Genomic DNA, 21,857 nt, shown 5'->3' with positions numbered 1-21,857 from the left:
CTGCAGCTGCCGGAGGGAAGGATCTTTAAGTTTCCTCGCCAAAGGGAACAGAAGGAGACGAGGAGAGGAGAGAGAAAGAGCCGGCTGCGCTCGGAGCGGGTTTCCCGCTGCTGCCCTCGCGCCAAGCCTTTCTCCCCCAGGAGTCAGGCGCCGCGAGTTGGCACCCACTTCCATTTGCAGAGTCTCCAGATCTGGGTCTTTGGGTGGCCGTGGTTTCTGCTGCGCTGGGGCTGGCGGGGAAGGAGCGCGATGTCGAAGAAGATCGTCCTCAATCTCCCCGCTCTCTCCTTCACAGCTCCCCCCAGAAAGGGGGACGACGAGGGCAGCGTTTTCCCCGCGACGCGGCTGCCCAAAGCGGGTCCCTCGCTCTTTCTGGAGCCGCAGCCTTGGGCGATTCACTGCGCCGCGCTCCTCCTTCTGGGCACCTTGCTGGACTTGCGGGACGAGGACTGGAGGAAATTCAAGGGCGAACTGCTCAGATTCCCGGTCAAGGAGGGCGTCGGAAGAATCCCCAAAAGGTTGCTGAGGGAAGCCGATGCTCGGCAGCTCAGGGATCTTCTAATCCACTACTATGGCGAGGCTTATGCCGTGGAGGTGACGGCGCTGGTGCTGCAGGCGATGGACTACAAGCCGCCGGTGGGCTCTCTCTTTATTTTCATCAGGCTAAGTAAGGATCTCCGGAGAGGGGTGGATCCATCCGGCTGCTGGTGGTGACACCTCGGGGTTCTGTTTGTACTGACAGCACAGCTCCTTCCCATGGCTGTAGTCGCCCAGGGGTGGGGCAACTTTTCCAGCAAAGGCCAATGTTAGGCAGGGCCAGCAGTGAAAGGGAGCAGAATGAGGGGTGTCAATCAGTTTTACCTGCGGAAAGTGAGCTGGTATTTTCACACATCCCTCTGCCCTCCATCTAGACCAAAAAGAAGCATTATCGGAGCTAGGGCTGGCCCAAGAGAGTTTAGCTCCTGAGGCGAAACAAAAAAAATGGCATCCACTCCCCACCAGGGAAGAAGGAACATCAGGAACAAGGTGGGGAATAACGATCTGCATTGGGATCTGCTGCCCCTGTGGATCATGCCTCACCTTGCCTCAGGAGTGCGCCAGCCCTGATGGGAGCTCAAGCCCCATTCCAGGAAGGCCGAGGCACCCCAGGAGGGTTTCCAGGCGGGGTCAGTGAGGGGTGTGGCCTGGGGAGCATTCCAAGGGCTTGAAGGAGGAGCCTGGAGGAGCCCATTTGGCCACAGGGCTTGAGACTCCCTGCTCCTAGATTAGCCTAAACCCAAAGTGCAGTAATAAATGACAAAAAATATCAAGCTGAGATATTTTTAGTACATGCACTGTTTTCTATAGAAAGCTTTTGGCTGATGGCAGTAATTCTCAGTAGCTTTCAACAATCGGATTGCCAATGCTTAAAGGTAAAGGGACCCCTGACCATTAGGTCCAGTCGTGGCCGACTCTGGGGTTGTGGCGCTCATCTCGCTTTATTGGCCGAGGGAGCCGGTGTACAGCTTCCGGGTCATGTGGCCAGCATGACTAAGCCACTTCTGACGAACCAGAGCAGCACACGGAAACACCGTTTACCTTCCCACCGGAGCGGTACCTATTTATCTACTTGCACTTTGACGTGCTTTCGAACTGCTAGGTTGGCAGGAGCTGGGACTGAGCAACAGGAGCTCATCCCATCGCGAGGATTCAAACGACCAACCTTCTGATTGGCAAGTCCTAGGCTCTGTGGTTTAACCCACAGTGCCACCCGCGTCCCTTGCCAATGCTTAAGAAATTGCAAATACGGTATCTTCATCTTAGGATGCAGAGAAAGCAAAGAAACAATTTACATGAATTTATTGTGGTCCTTTGGACTTGGGGTTCAGATTTTTCCTTGTGGCGTGCAGTCTTCTTTCCTTCATGTTTGAAGCATGCAAATAGTTAAGAAGAGGTCTGTAAATTAAGAGAGTCTTCAGGCCTTCCTAACCCCCTTGGAGTGGTTTCTGTCTTCTGAGTCAGGCTGAATTGCTGGAATCGTTGGAAATCATAGAAAGATGGAAAGCTGCCTTGGCCCACATTGGACCAGTTGGTCCAGCTCATTCCAAGGTTTTAGGCAGGAATATTTCCCAGCCCTATCTGGAGACTCCAGGGATTCAACCTGGGATCCTTTGTATGCATGTGATCTACCGCTGATCCACGGCCCTTTCCCACTTAGTGCTACCTATTCAAGGTTTTCCAACAGGAAGAGAAGGGGAAGGGGAATGTAGGAACGCTGGGTTTTTCTGTTCAATACTGCTACTAACATCAATAATTCCAACAGTAAGGATTACACATTTATGCCTGCTGGTCACCCTGAAAACCTTGAAGGAGTCAGATCTGAAGAAGTTCAAGGATAAACTCAGCGTGTTCCCCTTCAAGGAAGGCTATGTCAGTATCCCCAAGGGGTTGCTGGAGGAAGCAAATCTTTGGGAGCTCACAGAATTGCTGCTTACATACTGTGCTGAAGATTATTCTGTGGAGGTGGTGTCAGAGGTGCTGAAGGCCATTGAATGTGAGCCTTTGCCAGAATGGCTCTTTCGTCTCATCGGGAAAGGTAAGGAACTTGGAAGGGAGAACATTGGCTGAGTCTGATGGTCTTCTTCTAGGAGTGGGGCTGGGTGTAAAGGAAGCTTCTTAGACGGGCTTTGGGTGTGTCTGAAACCTGTGCAGCATTCTGAATATATATTCTAGACAAAATCGGAGCGAAGACTCTGAATCAGTATCTCTTCAAGTTTCACAAAGATTTTATAAAATCAATGCCATCACAATATTATCTCTTACCCTTTACTTATATATGCCTCCTGGCCCTGATGGTTCTGGCAGAACTTCAGCTAGGCCATGGGTTTGATTAAGTAAAACTGTTTATGTGTACTCACTTTCTCAATATATCTAACAGCAGAGAAACCCCCTGAAAAGCATGTTTCAAGGCATCGGACAGCTGTAGTATTGTCTTCAAAAATTATTCAAGGTCTGGAGGAACTGCTTTCATCAGAAAGAGCCACCAAAGGGTAATTTCTACACTTTACTTAAGTGACTGAAGCCACCATTTTAGCAATGTGTTTTCCCCTCTCAGTTAACACTACATCAAACTACACTCTCAATGCAAAACACTTCAATTTTAAACATTATACGACAAGAATGTTACTTGGCCAAAAATGGAAAGAGAAGAAGTCCAAGCAAAGGAAGAATGGATGCAAAAATTTATGGAATATGCAGAAATGGAGAAACTTACCGGAAGAGTAAGAAACCAAGATAACAAACTTTTTTATATAAAAGAATGGAAATGGTTTATTGAATATTTTCAGATAAATTGTAAACAGATAAAAACACTGGCAGGATTATTGTAATAACCTGCAGCTACATAAGAGTATATATAAGAGTAAAGAAGATAAATAAGTAAATTAAGTTAATCTGGATATGCAGAAAATATTAAAAATAAATTTAAGGAATTGCAGAAAGAAGGGGAAGGAAGTAAAGTTTTTAAATGTCAAAATGATTGTAAAATCAGTGAAATGTATATATCTGATACACACACACACACACACACAGTGGTACCTCTGGTTATATACGCTTCAGGTTGCATACGCTTGAGGTTACAGACTCCGCTAACCTAGAAATAGTACCTCGGATTAAGAACATTGCTTCAGGATGAGAATACAAATTGTGCTCTGGCGATGCGGCGTCAGCGGGAGGCCCCATTAGCTAAAGTGGTGTTTCAGGTTAAGAACAGTTTCAGGTTAAGAACGTACCTCCGGAACGAATTAAGTACTTAACCAGAGGTACCACTGTAAACATTATAAGTAATTTAGCAAGCTCTTCTGCTTAAAACAAATAAATGCTTTAGCACCAATTTAATAATTGCGTGTGTGCTTTTTAAAAGCAAAGGCTGCTTGGAAGAAAGAATATTTTTTAGATCACCATGTTGAACCTTTCTGTTTCCTGCCCACAGATGACTTTCTAAGTCAACCATTGGGCAGTAAAACCAAAGTGCATATTTTCCGCTGAAGCTGTCAGGCTGCCAGATACTTTTCAAGCCAGCCTCACTCCACAATCATAAAGGTGCAGAGCCGCTGGAATATAGTGAGCTGTGAAACAGGGAAGTCCGGGTTAGATCTTGCCTCTACAACGAAGCCGCTGTGTGGACTGTTTCTCAGCCTCCCCCATCCTGCTCATATAAAGATAATAATGCTAAGATAAGAACTAAAGATAAAAACTGACTGGGGTTACTGGGAGAATATTCGAGGGAGTCTATTTCATAGACTCCCATCAGATGTCAAGGAAGGAAGTAAACAACTATCTGACTTTTAGAAGACATCTGAAGGCAGCCCTGTTTAGGGAAGTTTTTAGTGTTTGATGTTTTATCATGTTTTTAATATTCTCTTGGGAGTCGCCCAGAGTGGTTGGGGAAACCCAGCCAGATGGACAGGGTATAAAGTTGTTGTTGTTGTTGTTGTTGTTGTAGAATAGAGGACAGCAGGGCAATCTTTTTATCCCTGAGGGTTGTGTGTGCAGGTGAGTAGTGTGTTGGGGGCTGCACACTTCCTCAGATACACCCACCTTCACAATTCTCATTCCCACTCTCTCTTACACACACCACTTTCCCCTCCACTCATTTCACACGTACGCTTTTAGCTCCCTCTTCACCTGCTGGCACACCTGATTATGAAGGTGAAATTGCACAGCTTAAGGCTAAGAAAAGAAGGCAAGGTTCCCCAAGTCTTGGTGGGCCCCAAGGTCTGCAGTTGAGGGCTACCGATGGCCCTCTGGCTGCAAGTTGGCCACCTAACCAGGTTCTAGTTCTCCCCCTGCTGCTGTTTCTGCCACAGGTCATTGAAAAGATTCGCATTCTTTAGTGATGAGATGATCTGCAAGGGAAGAGAACAGTTGATTGAAATTCTTGAAGAGGACCTAGACTTCGTTTTGCACACCCTACACTCTTGCTCTGTCATCACACTACAAGAATACAAGGACGTTTACAAAATGGAGAAAGATTCTAAAGCGAAAATCAAAAAATTGCTAAGTATAATCCTGGAAAGGGGAGAGCAAGCTTGTTGTCGGTTCCTGGAATGTTTAGAAATGGTATGTCCGGCTTCTGTTTGGATCCTGCTATTTGCAGTACTGGGTGGATTTGACTTCTCGGCATTCTTATTCCTCAAGGTCATTTTTTGCATCTTTCTTCATTTTCACAACAGTCATATTGGTTTAAAAATAAAGTCCAGGTTTCTGACCAGTCAGTGCTGCAGTCTGAATCCCTCCTATTCAGAAAGGAAATGAGGAACCAGAAAATGAAGCATTCTGAAGATCCTGGAGAAAGCGTCATGTGCATCCAGTGTCCCAGCGAGGTAAGGGTTATACTGGCTGCATCAAAACAGGTGGCTCCATGTGCTAATAAACCATGGCAAGTGGGCAATGGGCACTTATCACATTGTATTTCTAGTTTAGTGTGAAATCTTCTTGCCTCACTCATATTTTGTGGGGGGTCCAGCTATTTGTTACATTTCAATCCTCCTGTTTCCCGGAGCTTTAATCTTTCTTTATTTGCATGCATTGTGGTACAGAACTTTCCAATATTGCCATGTCCACAGTTGTCTCCAGAAATAATTCTCTGGGTGAAAGGAGAGTGGGAGAATCTAGTATGGATGGACACCAAGTGCCAACCCACAGTGTCCCCTTCTTCCCCCTCATCAGTACTTAGGGAGGAAATGTTAATGGATGTTTGGGTTGCAGCCATGCTATAATCACCATAATGAGATATTTTGGAAGATTATATCTTCTTTTAAAGTTGTTTTTTTTTAATGGATCAGCAGTTCACACAGTATTTCAGAATTCAGCACAGGTCCAATTACTATACTAAAAATGAATACGGAATGCAGCAGGTATACAGAGCTTTTAGCAATGTGGAGCTGTGGAGTGGAGCTCAAGAAGGGATCCTTGATGTGGTCATAGTGGGTGTTTCTATTTTCAGATGGGAGGAGGAATATGGTATCAATTCGGACCCTTTATTCTTTGTTATAGGAGCTTCCAGGAAAGATAAGACCAGAGAAAGTTTGGGATTCACAAAGGAGCCATGAAACTTACAGGTGAGTAGTACTTCCTACCATCAGAGAATGGTAGTACTTCTTACCATCAGAGAATGTTTTCTGCATTGCATAGGGATATGGTATGCTCCCACATTGTGATGCTCTCTAAGGCATACTCTGCTTACCCCTGTGGGTGCACATCGCTGTGGAAGATGAGTAGTGGACATAAAGCATGTACCCCCTAACATAAATCCTGGCTACGCCCATGCCACAGCACAGTCAATGCTGGACTGAAATACTGCTCATGATCATTGTTATCAAGAGAGCACATTTGACATGACCCCCAAATTGCTTATAAGAGTATCAGCCGGAACAGTAGAGGAAGCTGCATCAATCTCTTTCAACCCCTTTTGTCTTTCTCACCTTCAGATTTTGCTTCACTGAGGCTGGCTCCTTCCTTTGCTGTTGTACTGACCTTATATTTAAGGTAAGGGGAGCTGTGACCATCACATACCACTTTGATTCATGGACTCAACACCTGCATGAATGGCAAATGATAGAGCTGGCTGTCGCTGGTCCTTTGCTCAACATCCAAGCGGATCGAGAAGAAGCTGTGGCAGAAGTCCACTTCCCTCACTTCTTGTGTCTCACAGGTATGGTAGGAAGAAAAGCTTCCAAGAATAGAGTGGTAATATTCATTCCTGTTTAAGATTCTTCCTTTTGTCTATCATGTACATTCCTTAATGGCTGAATAATGCTATGGGCTGGTTCAGTGGATCACAATGCTTTATCTGCCTTTTGTGGCTTCTTTTGATTTTGCAAGAATTCTGTCTTTTTGCAAGAATTCTGCTTTTTTCTTTGATTTACTATACTTTGACTTACTGTATACTTTGATTTACTATACTATGACTTACTGTATACTGTATTTTGTGCTGTAACTTGCTTTGGGAGGACATTGCTCTGTAATGCGGGCTTTTAAAAACACCTCTAGATTATGATAACAAAATAAACACTTAAGAACATAGAATGGGTCTGCTGGATCAGGCCAATGGCTTGACTTGCATTAAACAGGAAGGGAGAAGGGGTGAGTTTTCTCACCTAAACTCAAGTCTACAGTATAGTGAAATGTTTGCCCATGTTTCCCTTGTGTTTCTTTTCAGGTAAAGACAGTTCCCATGTCTACATAGCACATTTTGTTGAAGGAAAGATGAGACTGAAGAAGCCAGATCATGTGCGGCCGTATCATGCTGTATTGAAAGCCCCACACTTTTATACCTGTGGGGTCATCTTCAAAAAGGCATTGTTTAAGCGAAAGATAATGGTCCACACCATGGCACTGCTCTATCAGGAGCTGGGAATCTCAGTCCCAAAATTCCACCTGTACCTCCTACCCAATGACTCTTCCCTAAGAAAGGTAACTGAGAATCTCCAACTCTGCTTTGTGTTCCAGGCGGGCTAGATTATTAGCCTGATTTTCATTATGAAAACAATGATACTATGAAATGTCTATTCTGTTGGAAGTGCTGGGATGCAACTCAGTATGTGCTGAAGGCTGATGTAGCTGCATGGGGGAAAGTAGTTAGAGAGAGGACTCTCTAAGTTTTCCTAGACCTTCCTTTAACCTTTGCTGACCTTCCTTCAGACTAGAGAGAAATTCTTTGGGTTGCTGACCTCTACTTCCTTCTTCTCCATGCCATCCTTGGGAGAGGAGACATCTCTTCTGGATCCCTCTCTATCCAAGATGCAGGAGTAAGCAAAGGGACCCCGTGTTCCATAGATTTGGTGTCTTCCTTTCATGCCTCCAAAGTGACCATGTTTGCCCTTCCCAGAATGTCTATAAATTTGAGGAAATGTGGCCTTCAAGGAGACTGCCAAAACCCTCTGGAGCACTCAAGCCTCTGAAGATTGGCTCTCGCGTCTTCATCCAAAGTTTAGATGGCGTCACAGTCTGCCCTGAGGTAGGAGACCAGAGATGATTACAGGGGTTGTCTGGAGGGAACCAAGGCTGTGAGGTTTAACAATGTATGGAACCAAACCAGGATCCCTTCAGTCTTTTGTTCACCCCCTTTTGAATGGTGGGGAGGTGGGAGAATTACACTAGGAGTGTTGGGATGCATCTCAGCTTGCACTTGAGGCAGATGTGTCTGCATGGGGAAAGGGAGGCAGAGGAGTACAGAGACCTCCCTGTTTCCTAGATTGTCCTGTCTGACCTAACCTGTGCTGACATCCTCTCAGGTGCTACACTGATATCTCATTTACCACTTCCTTTTTCTTCATCCTCATCTTGGTAAAGGAGACATTTTTGGTGTCTCTCCTGTTGAGATGCACAAACAACCATGGCTGTTTGCATCTCCTAAACCCAGAGTCTGAGTGTGATTATGCGCAGAGTAAAGTCTGCTAGTTCAGTTCAGCTTCTTCTCAGCATTTGGAGATAAAATGTCCATCAGTTAAGTCACATTCACACCTACAGAGCTTTCTCACAGGAACTGGAGCTTCAATACATGGAGGAGCAGTTCCTCGAAATCAGTGCTGAATTCACGCAAGACAAGCTCAACTTCAACCTGATAGAGAAGAGCACGAATGAACTGGTCTGGGAGGCCCATGTGAGGCAAGGTGAGCTTTGGCTGAGGGAGGACCACAAGGTTGGGCCATAGCTCAGGAGGCAGGATGGAAAGGACATCCCATCTACATGCCCTCCCTGACTGCCTCTTTCCTGGTCTCTTTCAGAGGAGCTGAAGTTTTCAGGCTCAGATCCAGAACAAGGTCAGTAGGAGAGATGAGATGGCTCTACCACGAGGTTGACCAAGGCTGAGCTTTTGCTCTGAAAGGAATAACAGCATTTTGGGGTTGGAACAGACTTTGGAAGTCACCAAGGCCAACCTGCTGCTCAATGTGCTCTCAACAACACTGAAGAAATACTCTTTTTTTTAAAAAAAATGATTAAGAGGATGTTTCTAAGATCATAGTGGGTAGTAGTGATCACCTGGTTTCTGTTCAGTGTCTTAATCAGGTTACATAGGGGGTATTTTCTGGTTTGCCTCAGGTAGAAAAATGTATTGGGCCAACCCTGAGACAGAAACATGGCATTAGCCACAATCCACACCAGAGGCGAATTTTGGGCAGTGAGACTGGTTCCTAGAGGGTACTGCAGGGCTTTGCAACTATAACATAGTGAATTGAGTAGTATGGAAAGAGAGAGGTGAGGGAATTTTGGCCTCACACAAGGCACTACTCTTCACATCCTATGGGTTCTTAAGAAATACTGTATTTTTATGTGTTCACCCTGCAAACCAACTTCCAAAAGTCATAGCAGGCAAATAATTGTCATTATTTTACAGCACCACACTCAGAATCCCCCTTATATGAAGGGGAACAAAGAAGCATGAAGATGGAGAACCCAGTAGGTTCTGGGGAGATTATCACAAGCAACTGGTGTCTCAGTGAGGTAAAGGGTGGGCATTCTTCTCATTTGCATTGACCACCCATGATAATGAAGCCTATATTGGTACTTCTAACAGAAAGGTTCTGAATTTGAATTTCTTGTGCACTGTAAAAAACCCTTGTCCCTCTTTAGGTATTTTTGTACATTAATTAATCATCTTGCTAGTCGGCACTAATTGCTGGTAGTGAGCCACAAGGCTGTTTCCAAACAGGTTGCTCCTAGTGCTTAAAAAAATAATAAAAAACAAAGCATTGCATTTCTGCGCAATTGTAATTATGTGATTCCAATTTCATGTGGAATCTTCTTGCCTTGCTGTGCTTACATTTAGTTGGGAATCATCTTGCCTTGCTCATATTTACAGAGGGAAGGAAGCATGAAGATGGAGAAGTCAGCAGGTCCTGGGGAAAGTGTGCCGTGTGGCCGGTGTCCCAGTGAGGTAAGAGGCCGACCTGTCTTGATGTGCATTTCCCACCCACAGGGATAAGGTACACATTGATATTTTTAACATGAAGCCACTGAATTTAAATTTCTAGTCCCCTCAGGTTAGCAACTATCCCATCTTAGGTAATTATTTACATATTTGTTATTCAAAGCTAGAGTCTGGTAGCAGGAAATAAGGCTGCATCTAAAGAGCTGTTCCCTTGTGCTCTCTAACTCATGGTGAGAGTCATTGCAATGCACATTTAGCACACTGTGTTTCAATTTAGTTGGGAATCATCTTGCCTCGCTCTTATCTTACGGGCGGTCCAGTTGATGTCACATTTGAAATTGTCCCATATTTTCCAGTGCTTAAGCACTTTCCATCTAAAAAGATCATTGCACTACTGCAGAACTCTAATGCTGTGATTCCGGTTTAGTGTGGACTCTTCCTGTGTCACATCTGTTTTAGAAGGGTGTGGTCTCAAGGGTCTTAGGAACAGACAATAATGCCGCGTTTCCAGATGGGATATGGATTCTGGCATCTACATGAATGATTATGGTTTCATTATAGGATCTTGCAGAAAAAATAAAACCAGAGGTGGTCTGGGACTCAGAAAGGGGCCATGAAGCTTACAGGTGTGTGATCTCTCTCTCGCGCAATATCTATCATCTATCATCTATCTATCTATCATCTATCATCTATCATCTATCATCTATCTATATCTATCTATCTATCATCTATCTATATCTATCTATCTATCTATATCTATCTATCTATCTATCTATCTATCTATCAATCATCTATCTATATATCTATATCTATCATCTATCTATCTATAGCTATCCTCTATCTATCTCTATCTCTCTCAGACTTTGAAACATTCTCCCCTCAGGGAGTGGTTTGTACTTTGAATTGTCCAACAGAGTCCAACAGTGTGGGTCTCACTGGCACCACATATGGTGGTTCTCAGTAAAACTTATGGAGAGTACATCTGTGATGTGTATATTGCAGTGAACGGTCAGTTGTAGTGGACAAATTCTCTCTGAAGGAAGCTTAACCACTATTCCTGGTGTCCTCATTGAGGAATTCCTGGGTTCCATGGAGCAGAGCAGGAAAAAAACATTACATTGAAGCACTGCTGTTGCTAACTTCCAGTTGTATATACAGTGGTACCTCGGGTTACATACGCTTCAGGTTACATACGCTTCAGGTTACAGACTCCACTAACCCAGAAATAGTACCTCGGGTTAAGAACTTTGCTTCAGGATGAGAACAGAAATCATGCTCCGGCGGTGCGGCAGCAGCAGGAGGCCCCATTAGCTAAAGTCGTGCTTCAGGTTAAGAACAGTTTCAGGTTAAGAACAGACCTCCGGAACGAATTAAGTACTTAACCTGAGGTACCACTGTATCCCACCCCCTTTTCAGGTTGGGGTAGCATCAAAAGAAGGATGCAGAGTTTGAGAAAGGTGAAAAATCTGGAGTCTGGATTTTTGGATGAATTATTGTTTCTCTTCCTTAAAAATATCCCACCTTTCTCCCAAGGAGTTCAAGGTGGCATGCATGGTTTTCCCCTCTCCATTTCCCCCTCACGACAACTCTGTGAGGTACGTTAGGCTAAGAGGCAGTGACTGGCCCAAGGTAACCCAATGAGCTTCTTGAAGGAAGGGAGTCATTTCAGCTCCTCTTGTCCCCTGTCCCTTCCTTGGCGTTATTGCCATTCCCCCAAAATCAATTTCTCTTGTTCTCCTCTACTAGTTTTTGTGGGATGTAATCCACCAGAGCAGTCAAGTACAACATTACCTGTTTTGCTAGAGTGGACATGCAGGGGAACGTTGGGTCCAGCCAGCTGAACTTCCTATTGCACTTGGCTGGAGCATCCTTCCTCTTGCATGTGACTAGCAGGTGGTTGTGACCTTGCCAGACCTGAAAAGAGGCCAAGTCATGCACTCCTCCTATCTCTTTCATCTTTCACCTTTGACCTGCTTCCAGCTTGGACTGCACTGGGTTATTCCCTGATATGGGGTAAATGCACATGGTATATACTTGTAACTTTAAGCCTTAAGCCTGCCTTTAGGATTCCCACTGTGTTCTCCTTGAATGTAAGTAAACTACTTTTTAGCACTTATGAATAAGACTGTGGTGTCTTTATTCTTTTAGGAGGGATTAAAGGGGTATTTAATCTACCAACCTAGCAGTTCGAAAGCAAGTCAAAGTGCAAGTAGATAAATAGGTACCGCTCCGGTGGGAAGGTAAACGGTGTTTCTGTGCGCTGCTCTGGTATTGCCCAAAGTGGCTTAGTCATGCTGGCCACATGACCTGGAAAAACTGTCTGTGGACAAACGCCGGCTCCCTCAGACAGTAAAGCGAGATGAGCGCCGCAACCCCAGAGTTGTCTGTGACTGGACTTAACTGTCAGGCATCCTTTACCTTAACCTGAAGGGGTCTTACCAGAATAATAGAATACATCTCAATCTGGCCAAGCCAGATTGAATTGCCTATTGTCTTAAGAGACTCACACGAGTCTGCAACCAGTTTCTGCTGCGTAAGAAGGGGAATGCACTTTGCTATATAAAGAAACTTGCTAGTGCGAGTTAGGGTATTAATAATCAATATATCCTCTCTTGCCACCCTCAACATTCCCACAGTTTGGTTCAACAACACAAATATCAGCTATTCAAAGGCAAATTTAGGGGAGCACGGCCAGTTCAGTAGCACTGGGTGTGGAGCCTCAGGGTCTCTGCAGGAGATGCCACAACTATTATTCAGAACGGAGTGCAAGAGGCATGGGTAAGGTACTGAATTTTGGCGTTGCCCAGGGAGCTGCTGAAATTTGAGATCCCAAGGTACACCGAGTGGGATCCCCTTTTCCTTTTCATCTTTCCCTTTGTGCCATTCAGAGTGTGCTCCACTGAGGCTGGCTCCTTCCATTGCGGTGATACTGGTCTCATATGTGAAGTGAAAGAAGCTGTGACCTTAACATACTACTTTGATTCATGGCCGAAGCTCCTGGAAGAACAGAACACTGAGGAGTTGCATGTCGCTGGCCCTCTGTTCAACTTTAAGGTGGATGCAGCAGAGGCTGTGGCAGCCGTTTGCATCCCTCACTTCTTGTGCCTTGAAGGTATGTCAGGGGAGAAGTTTCCAGCATTATAACCATAATAGGAGTAGTCCTAAATGTCCATTGATGTTTCTAGAATGTTATGGGTGGGTTCTAGAGGTCAGGAGGGCTGGCATACCAGACTTTTGTGATTTGTTTCAATTTTTCAAAATGTTCCAACTGTGCTGTTTTATTATTTTCTGTGATTTGCATTCTGTTTTAAGCTGCCATGCAAGCATATTGTCCTGTGAAATGATGTTATAAATCTCTTAAATTACAATGAGAAAATGAATACTTGCATGAAATAGGGAGGGTTAAGTGATGATATTTTTGTCACTTTCCCACTGCTAACATGTTTGTCTTTTCAGGTGAAGACAGTTCCCATGTCTTCATTGCACATTTTGTGGAAGGAGAGATGAGGCTGGAGAAGCCAGACAGAGTGGAGCCTCACCATGCTGTGTTGGAGAACCCCAAGTTCTCTTCCCTTGGAGTCGTTTTCAAAAAGTGGTTTAAGCAAAGGATCAACACTGTCGTACTGCTCTATCATAGGCTTCAGCTGGAAACGCCAACATTTCACCTGTACCTTCTGCCCAATGACCCTTCGATAATAAAGGTAACCAGGAACCTCCACCTCTGGTATTCCCAATTGCCTGGATCATTTGCTTGATCATATTAACCCCGACTATGCACAATTGTTGGACATGATCTCTTCTACCCAACATCAACATGCCAGTAGAGAGTTGCCCAATGAGTTACTTAGCTTCCCACCAGCACTGTTGTTTTAAAGTGATTTTTCCAATATTGAAATATGCCCTTTTCATTTGTTACACAGCCTGTCTGGTTCTCTAAACAAAGGGGTTGTCACTGACTTGTGAAAGCCCTAAGCACATTCTCCTGGAAACCTTCCTTGAAATCAGTAACACTTCCTTCAGAGTAAACGTATTTAGCAATGAACAAATACTGCTTCGTTCATTAAGGAATCAGCTTGGTAGTTACAAGCTTTCTCAGATAACTCCTGAGGAAAAACATTCTTCCTGATTTGCAGTGGTGGCACATGGGAGATAAAGCACACTATCATATTGCCTTCTCAATTTAAATTTCTCCTTAAAATGTCTTCTTATGCTTCATTCAAATCATGAAGTTTCATGGCTTCTGTGGTTTCCTGCATGGTCTCATCAAGAGAAGATGCAGGTGGACCCAGGATTCATGGTACCTCTTGGCCACCTCATATTTCAGGCTGCCCAGTCGAAGAGCCTTGGCTTCCTTCAGTTCCTCATGAGGCCAGGAAATCTCCGCTCCACATTTTAGTTTCTAGTGCCAAAGTGGTTTAATTTTCTTTATATTGCATATGGAGAATCTGTGTCTCTGCAGATGTTCTTGGACTATGAAACCCATCATCCTTGGCCCATGCTTGTTGGGGAGGATATGAGTCCAACAACATCTGGAGGGCATCAGGTTCCCCATTCCTGCATTTCCTGGTGCTACAATGCCAAGAATGTTGTAGGCATCTAGTCTTTCAAAAAAATTGTTCCCTCTCTGCGTATGTCAAAAGTGACTTTCTTTACCCTTCCCAGGCAGTCGATAAGCGTGAAGTAAATTCAAAGAGAATAGAGAAACCCCCTGTGACCCTGAAACCTCTGGTGATTGGCTCTCAGGTCTCTCTTAGTACTCCAGAGGATGTCACAGTGAATCCTGAGGTGAGACATGAAGATGATGGTGGTTTTTTGCTGGGGCAGAACCAAGACTGTGAAGCCTTAGAATGGGAGAAATTCAAAGAGGATCCTTCTTCACCCTTTAATCTGACTCCCTTGGAATGGTGTGTTGGGCCAAACCAGATTCACACCTACAGAGGTTTCATTCTTTCCCACAGGAACTGCATTTTCAATACCTGGATGCAGAGAAACTGCAGCAGTACGTAGAACTGTCTGCTGAACAAATGCAAGAGAAGTTCAACTTCTACCTGATGAAGAAGGGCACGACTGAAGTTGTTTGGAAGGCCCATTTAAAAAAAAGTGAGTTTTGATCAAGGGATGATCGTGAGGTTGAGTCATATCTTGGGAGGCAGGACGGAAAAGGACCACGGGTCACATTCCCTCTTTGACTGACTTTTTCTTCTTGATTTTCAGATGAGTTAACTTCAGGGCAGATGGTTTCTCCTATTATATACCCAGCCCAAGGTCAGCAGGTTTTAATTGTTTCTTTCATTGTAGTTGTATCTTATCTTCCTCCCAAAAGGAAGTGCTGGTGATACAGTAGAACATACACTGTACAAAAATGAAAAATAACTTTTGTACAGTGGTACCTTGGTTCTCAAATGCCTAGGTTCTCAAACGCCAAAAACCTGGATGTAAGTGTTCTGGTTTTTGAACAATTTTCAGAAACCGAACGTCTGATGCAGCTGTCAACTATTGTTTCTGGGGCGCCTGCACCAATCAGAAGCTGGGCCTAGGTTTTCAAACATTTTGGAAGTTAAACGGACTTCCGGAATTGATTAAGTTTGGCACTTTTGTTTCTGCTATTTATTTTGCATTTTGGTTTTTGAGGCTTTTTTGGTTAATTTGTTTTTGTGACTGTGTGGAACCCAATTCAGCTACTGATTGATTGATTGATTGATTGATTGATTGTGTGACTGCAGAAATGGATAAAAGCCCCCCATTCAAACAATGGCTATCATCAGTGCAGGTAAGAATTTTTTTTTAAAAAAATTATCATCTACAATACTGTCTTTTTTTTGGGACTTCCGGGTCGGCGCCATCGCCGAATGGCGGGCTCCCTCCGAGCTCCGGAGGGAGCCGGCTCGGCAGGGGCTGGGTCCTACCGCACCGGCGATGCGGGGACCCGTAAAAACCACGGCCACGGAGGCCGTGGACATGGAGACTCGGCTGGCACCGTTAGCGCCCTCCCGACTCGTGAAGAGCCTTTTTAAAGGCTGTGGATCGGGTGCCGGGGAGGAGCGTGGTGCTTTGAGTCCTCTGCTATCCCTGCTGAGCGTAGCCGCGAGCCATCCGGCGGAGAGCGCTGACTTCTTCTATTGAAAATTTGGACCTAAAAGAAGAACCCGTGAGTAATTGGAATATGGACTAAAAAGAGAGCAAAATTTTTTTTAAAAATTGGGAGCGAACGGGGGAGGTGGAAAAAAGGAAGTCAGCCCCCCCCTAAATTGTAGAAGAGCCAAAACAAAGGACTGGATAACTAAGATCGAGTGGAACCTTATCTTGTCGAACTAGCAACTTCGCGAGGGAAAATTATAAGATTGAGCTGGAGGAGAAAGTGGAATTTGTATCAAAAAGCAACCCCCCCCCCGGAACCCCTGGAGCGATCCGTGAAAGTGCCTGGAGAAGAGAAACGGAGGTTTTGACAGCTGTCAAGAGCTGTCAAAACGGAATAATAAAACTGAGACTTTGTTATGAGGACTTTGCCGGCTACATTTGCTACAAATTGAAGATAAATTGTTTCAAATAAGGATTTATAAGTAATTTGGACTGGTGGATGTGATCCGGAAGGGAACATTGTTACTGTAATCCATCTAGAGGAGCAGAGGGATATTGCATGTGTTTTCGACGGGAAACATGAACAGTTGAAGGGAACTTTTAATCTCCTGGGAAACTGCAGAAATGGAGCATTATTTTGTCTACAGAGAGCTTCACTCTACCGGGAACAATGGATTTATCTGTTCAAAACTGAAAGGAACATGACGCAATGTTTTGCTCAACAAGAATGGGACAGAGTTGGGGTGGGAACATTTGGGATATCCAGATTTGACAAGCTTATGGTTACAAATTTGGAGTTTTTACTCCTGGTTACAAAAATCTGGATAGAAGAAATGGGCCCCTTTTTGATAGACTTCTTCTATGATTGGACTGACAAGAACAAGGAAACAACAAGAATGGGACAGAACTGGGGTTGGAACATTTGGGATATCCAGATTTGACAAGCTTATGGATATAAATTTGGAGTTATTACTCCTGGTTATAAAAGTCTGGATAGAGGAAATGGGCCCCTTTTCTGATAGACTCCTTTTAAGATTGGACTGGTAAGAATAAGGAAATAACGAGAATAGGACAGAATTGGGGTGGGAACATTTGGGATATCCAGATTTGACAAGCTTATGGATATAAATTTGGGGTTTTTACTCCTGGTTATAAAAATCTGGATAGAAGAAATGGGCCCCCTTTTTATTGATAGACCCCTTTTATGATTGGACACTTGTAATTTAAAAAGGCCGGTAAAGGACCAGAGGGATGTGGACTTATTGAAATGTGGGTTCTTCAGGAAGAGGTTAGAAGTGGAGGGATAGGAGGAATGCAACAGGGAAAGAGGGGTGGGAAATTTGGAATCCAAAGGCTGTAAAACTATTATTTGTTTTTTTTTTATGATTATTTGTATTATATTTGAAAGGGGGGAACTCGGGGAAGGGAATAGATCGATCTTAGGGGATGGAAATTTGGATAAATTAAGTTAATGAGGATGAGTGTATTTTGGGAATAAGAATTTGTTGAATTTTATTGCTTTTTTGGAAGATTTGGAACACAAGAGGGGGTGGGGAGGGGAAGTCCTAGATATTGGAAAAAGTTTATGAATTGGATGTTATTCGTTTTAATTTGGAAAATCTTAATAAAAATTATTTTTTAAAAAAATACAATACTGTCTTTTTTTTTATAGTACAGTGCATTGATTATTAGGGACGCAGGTGGTGCTGTGGGTTAAACCACAGAGCCTAGGACTTGCCGATCAGAAGGTCAACGGCTCGAATCCCTGCAACGGGGTGAGCTCCCGTTGCCCGGTCCCTGCTCCTGCCAACCTAACAGTTCAAAAGCATGTCAAAGTGCAAGTAGATAAATAGGTAGCGCTCCGGTGGGAAGGTAAACGGCATTTCCGTGTGCTGCTCTGGTTCACCAGAAGCGGCTTAGTCATGCTGGCCACATGACCCGGAAGCTGTACGCTGGCTCCCTTGGCCAATAAAGTGAGATGAGCGCTGCAACCCCAGAGTCAGTCACAACTGGACCTAATGGTCAGGGGTCCCTTTACCTTACCTTACCTTACCTTACCTTACCTTACCTTACCTTACCTTACCTTACCTTGATTACTGCTTTCATTTTATGGACCAATGGTCTCATTAGATAGTAAAATTCATGTTAAATTGCTGTTTTAGGGGTTGTTTTTAAAAGTCTGGAATGGATTAATCCGTTTTGCATTACTTTCTATGGGAAAGTGCACCTTGGTTTTGGAATGCTTTGGTTTTGGAGCCGACTTCCGTAATGGATTGAGTTTGAGAACCAATGTACCACTGTAACTTTATTCAACAACCTTCTTAGACAAAGTTGTCTGGGCTTATTGTTTTGTTTGGTGCCAGATGAAGATCTTTCAACTCACCTAGGTTTTTAAGAACATTTTTCACCCAGATGCAACTAACCTGACATGGCATCAGAAGGGCTCCCACTAATGCAATGGGACTTTCTCCTCAATATCCACCTTGTCACCTCCCTCAAGTCCTCTCTGGAGGGTCACAATAATCCGCAGAACACAGTTCAGAGGGAAACTAAGAGAATTGTTCCATCCGGCAAGCAGGACAGCTTTTGCTGACATTGATCTCCTCGCTCTAAGTTTTACAGTGTGAACTTCTCAATTTTAAAGTGAGTGGCAGTTCTTAAAATATGAACTGTTACTTGCTCTTATTGTCATTTGTTATGAAGTGATACTGTAAGCATAATTCATAAATCTGTGAGACAACGTTCTATAACTTTGTCTTCTTCCAAGGACAGAGGCCTTGTGGATAAGGTTTTCATGGCATCATCATAACAACAACAACAAATTTTATTTATATCCAGCCCTCCCCAGCCAGGACTGGGCTCAGGATGGCTAACATCAAAATATATAATACAAGAAAACATAAAGTCAAACAATCAATTAAAATACAGCTTAAAATCAAGTTAAGATCAGAATGATGGCAACCCATGAATTATAACTATAGGGGTTGGGAACATTAAGTGCTCACCAGGCCCAGTTATTTGGACTGGTCTTATATGAGCCGGTTGGAGGAGTGAGAGAGGTCACTTACATGCAGGGTCTTGTAAAAAGAGGGGGGTCAGACTGGACCCAGACCAGAGGCCTGGAGGAACAACTCCATCTTGCAGGCCCTGCAGAAAGATGTCAAGTGCCGCAAGGCTCTGGTCTCTTGCGACATAGCGTTCCACCAGGCTGGGGCCAGGGCCGAGAAGGCCAGTCTAACCTCCTTGAGGCCTGGGACCTCCAAGGTGGTATTGTTTGTGGACCGTAAGGTCCTCTGCGAGGCACACCAGGAGAGGCGGTCCCGTAAGTACGAGGGTCCTAGGCTGTATAGGGATAGTGGAATTTGGATAGTGAGGGAAATTGCCTCTGTGGAAGAAAGCTGGGTTCAGTAATGATAACAACAATAATAGAAGCATAGAATTGTAGAGTTTGGAGGGATTCCAAGTATCATTCAATCCCACCCTCTATCAATTCCTGGGCTTTAAAGTAAGAAAAGATAAAGCTAAATATAATACTATGTGAAATAGTAATGAATTAATTGCCTGACAATTTGCTTGTCGTTTATGATACCCCAAATTATGATGCCACCTCACTCTCCCTAGTCGTAGGGCTGGCCCCAGCCTTGGCTCCCTTCCAACAGCTCTCACTTATTTCAGTTTTATACTTCTTCAACAGTTATGGCTTTGCCCAATGAATTCTGGGAATTTTAGGCAGGTGAGCTACTAGGAATGCTCTGTTCACGATCCCTCCCCTCATGGAACTACAATTCCCAGGTCATGGGGGAAGAAGGAATGAGTTGGGCAACCAGTCTTAAGCCTGCGGTGTGAACCTGTAGCAAGATTCTCTCATTCTCTCTTTCCTGGCAGGGCCGCAGTTTCCAAACTCTTGCAATGTGCACTTCATCGAGCGGCACAGGGAGGCACTAATCCAACGGACCATCCCAGTGGAACCAGTGCTGGATAGATTGTATGGCTCCGTCCTCAGTGATGAGCAATACCAAAAAATCACTGCCCAGGAAACTAACCCAGACAAGATGCGAGAGCTCTACAAGCTTGTGCTAAGCTGGGACCTCCAGTGCAAGGATATGCTCTATGAGGCACTGAAGGCCAAAAACCCACATCTCGTGAAAGACCTGGAAGGGCAATGAGGCCCCAAGGGAAGGCAGAAGGCAAGACCCTTTTCAAGGCACCAGAAATCCACCTCCTTATTGCTAGGGGACTCCTGCAGACAAAGCCATACCATGTATTTTCCCAAGAACTTACATGCATACCCTCCAATATTCCCATGATAAGAACTGGAGTGTAATTGGAGGAGGCTGTTCTCTACTCTGTCAAGTATATCACCCCTTTGCTCCCTTAGGCAGTTGCCCAGATACCATTCTCATCCCCACCTCTCTATGACGTTCTGCTGCAGACTGAGAGGCACTCTCACATGGAGCTGTAACACCCCCGCTCCCTATGATCAGCTTTATTTCTCTCCCCCACTCTCATTAGGGCCTTCAGCTTTGTTGGTGCTGATGTCATTGGGAGTGGACACTGGTGAGTGGGGTTGTGCGACACTCCACTGTCACCTCATTCTCCTTAGAACTACTGTGTGAGGAAGAGAAAGTGAGATTGAATGCCTCCACAGCTGAGCTACGGTTGGGTCTCGTGGGCTTCCATTGCTCCAAAGAGGAGGAGGACAACGACAACAACAACTTCACACCACAACCGCAGCCCTCACTGGCCACCATCCATCAGCACAAAGTTGAGTTGCGGAGCCTCTTGCAGCTGCTGCCCAACCCTTCTCAAGGCTTCATTATCCTCCTCCTTGTACATTTTACTTCAGACGATGGAGCCGTGACCTCAGAGGCGGCATGGCTCTAGGACTGCCATAGTGGCTCGGGTGCCTGCAGGCTCCGTGCTGCCCAAAACAGCACCGTGGGGCTTGCATCTGCCCGCTGGAGGTGGTGGGTGGACCCCATGGAGGTTCCACGCAGTGTGCCCCTGCCCCAGATCACCCCACCCCATGGACAGCTTGCCCTGCCCCCATGGGTGACTCACCCTGCCCCCAGGCGCAGGGTGTGTGCACCGGCACGGGCACCCAACTGGCTAGCTACGCCGCTGATGAGTTGCTTTCCTGGTTCAAAGGGTGCAGGTGTTGCTGTGTTGAAAATACTAAACTATCACTTGCAAATAAATTAGTTTTGTGACTTATTTTTGCAGCTGGACTTTCCTGTTTCTGTAATGAATTTCTTATTAAATTAGCTGACAGTCAAATAGAAAATGCATCATACCGCTGTCTAGTGTCAATGAAGTACCGCTATATTAAACCCATTTATTCTAATGGGTTGTGCAGGCCGAGTGGCCTTTCCTCATCAGGAACAAATCACACCCATGCTAAAAGGTCTGTGGAGTCCACCTATTAGCTACTGAGCCTACGCTAAGGTCTTGCTACTTACATGCAAAGCTCTAAACAACTGCAGACCAGGTTACCTAAAAGCTGTCTTTTCCTTCACTGCATGGTCAGGGCATTAAGATTAGCAAATGGTTTGTTTGGCCTGTCCCTAACCCTTAGAACACCCCTTTGAACACCCTAACCCAGGGGTAGGCAACCTAAGACCCAATCCCCTTCTCAATCTGGCCCACGGTCCTTTTATTTAAAATGCATCTCTGAGTTATTTGTGGGCCATAGAAATCCATTCATTTTTATTTTTATTTTCAAAATATAGTCCGGCCCCCCACATGATCTGAAGGACGGTGGACCGGCCCATGGCTGGAAAAGGTTGCTGACCCCTGGGTTAGAGCATCGGAAAAACTCAGCTTTGGCTGAGTCATGATGGCCAATTTACATGGACAATCCTGATCC

The 21,857-nt window shown here is 44.8% G+C and overlaps 1 protein-coding gene across 3 annotated transcripts; it reads left to right on the top strand.

Moving 5' to 3' along the window:
- Positions 1 to 65: 65 nt before the first annotated feature.
- LOC309353957 (uncharacterized protein) lies at positions 66 to 21,294 on the top strand. 3 transcript variants are annotated; one of them, XM_081883601.1, is made up of 21 exons: positions 66 to 667; positions 2,303 to 2,575; positions 2,918 to 3,029; positions 4,848 to 5,100; positions 5,214 to 5,363; positions 6,037 to 6,101; positions 6,471 to 6,694; positions 7,202 to 7,455; positions 7,871 to 7,999; positions 8,525 to 8,654; positions 8,769 to 8,804; positions 9,380 to 9,486; positions 9,845 to 9,919; positions 10,475 to 10,539; positions 12,802 to 13,025; positions 13,370 to 13,614; positions 14,576 to 14,698; positions 14,872 to 15,013; positions 15,128 to 15,178; positions 19,877 to 20,178; positions 20,504 to 21,294. In XM_081883601.1, the coding sequence occupies exons 1-20, from the start codon at positions 250 to 252 to the stop codon at positions 20,155 to 20,157; spliced, it is 3,357 nt and encodes a 1,118-aa protein (XP_081739727.1). In that variant the 5' UTR covers positions 66 to 249; the 3' UTR covers positions 20,158 to 20,178; positions 20,504 to 21,294. The 3 variants fall into 3 exon arrangements, 2 of the variants coding, with proteins under 2 accessions (XP_081739727.1, XP_081739728.1); XR_014162142.1 differs by having other exon boundaries at positions 68 to 667; positions 19,877 to 20,344; positions 20,504 to 21,291; XM_081883602.1 differs by having other exon boundaries at positions 68 to 667; positions 2,921 to 3,029; positions 19,877 to 21,287.
- Positions 21,295 to 21,857: the final 563 nt, after the last annotated feature.

This window comes from Podarcis melisellensis, assembly GCF_964234715.1.
Source record: "Podarcis melisellensis genome assembly, chromosome: 13".
In the NCBI taxonomy this organism is placed as follows: Eukaryota; Metazoa; Chordata; class Lepidosauria; order Squamata; family Lacertidae; genus Podarcis; species Podarcis melisellensis.
Note: the sequence above shows the minus strand (reverse complement) of the source record. Positions and strands in the feature narration are given on the sequence as shown.

Bases quoted from the DNA above. Each gene is read 5' to 3' on its own strand.
- LOC309353957 (XM_081883601.1), top strand. From the start codon at position 250: ATGTCGAAGAAGATCGTCCTCAATCTCCCCGCTCTCTCCTTCACAGCT. The intron at 5,364-6,036 runs GTAAGGGTTATA...TCTTTGTTATAG, and splicing joins GCATCCAGTGTCCCAGCGAG to GAGCTTCCAGGAAAGATAAG. The intron at 13,026-13,369 runs GTATGTCAGGGG...TTGTCTTTTCAG, and splicing joins TCACTTCTTGTGCCTTGAAG to GTGAAGACAGTTCCCATGTC.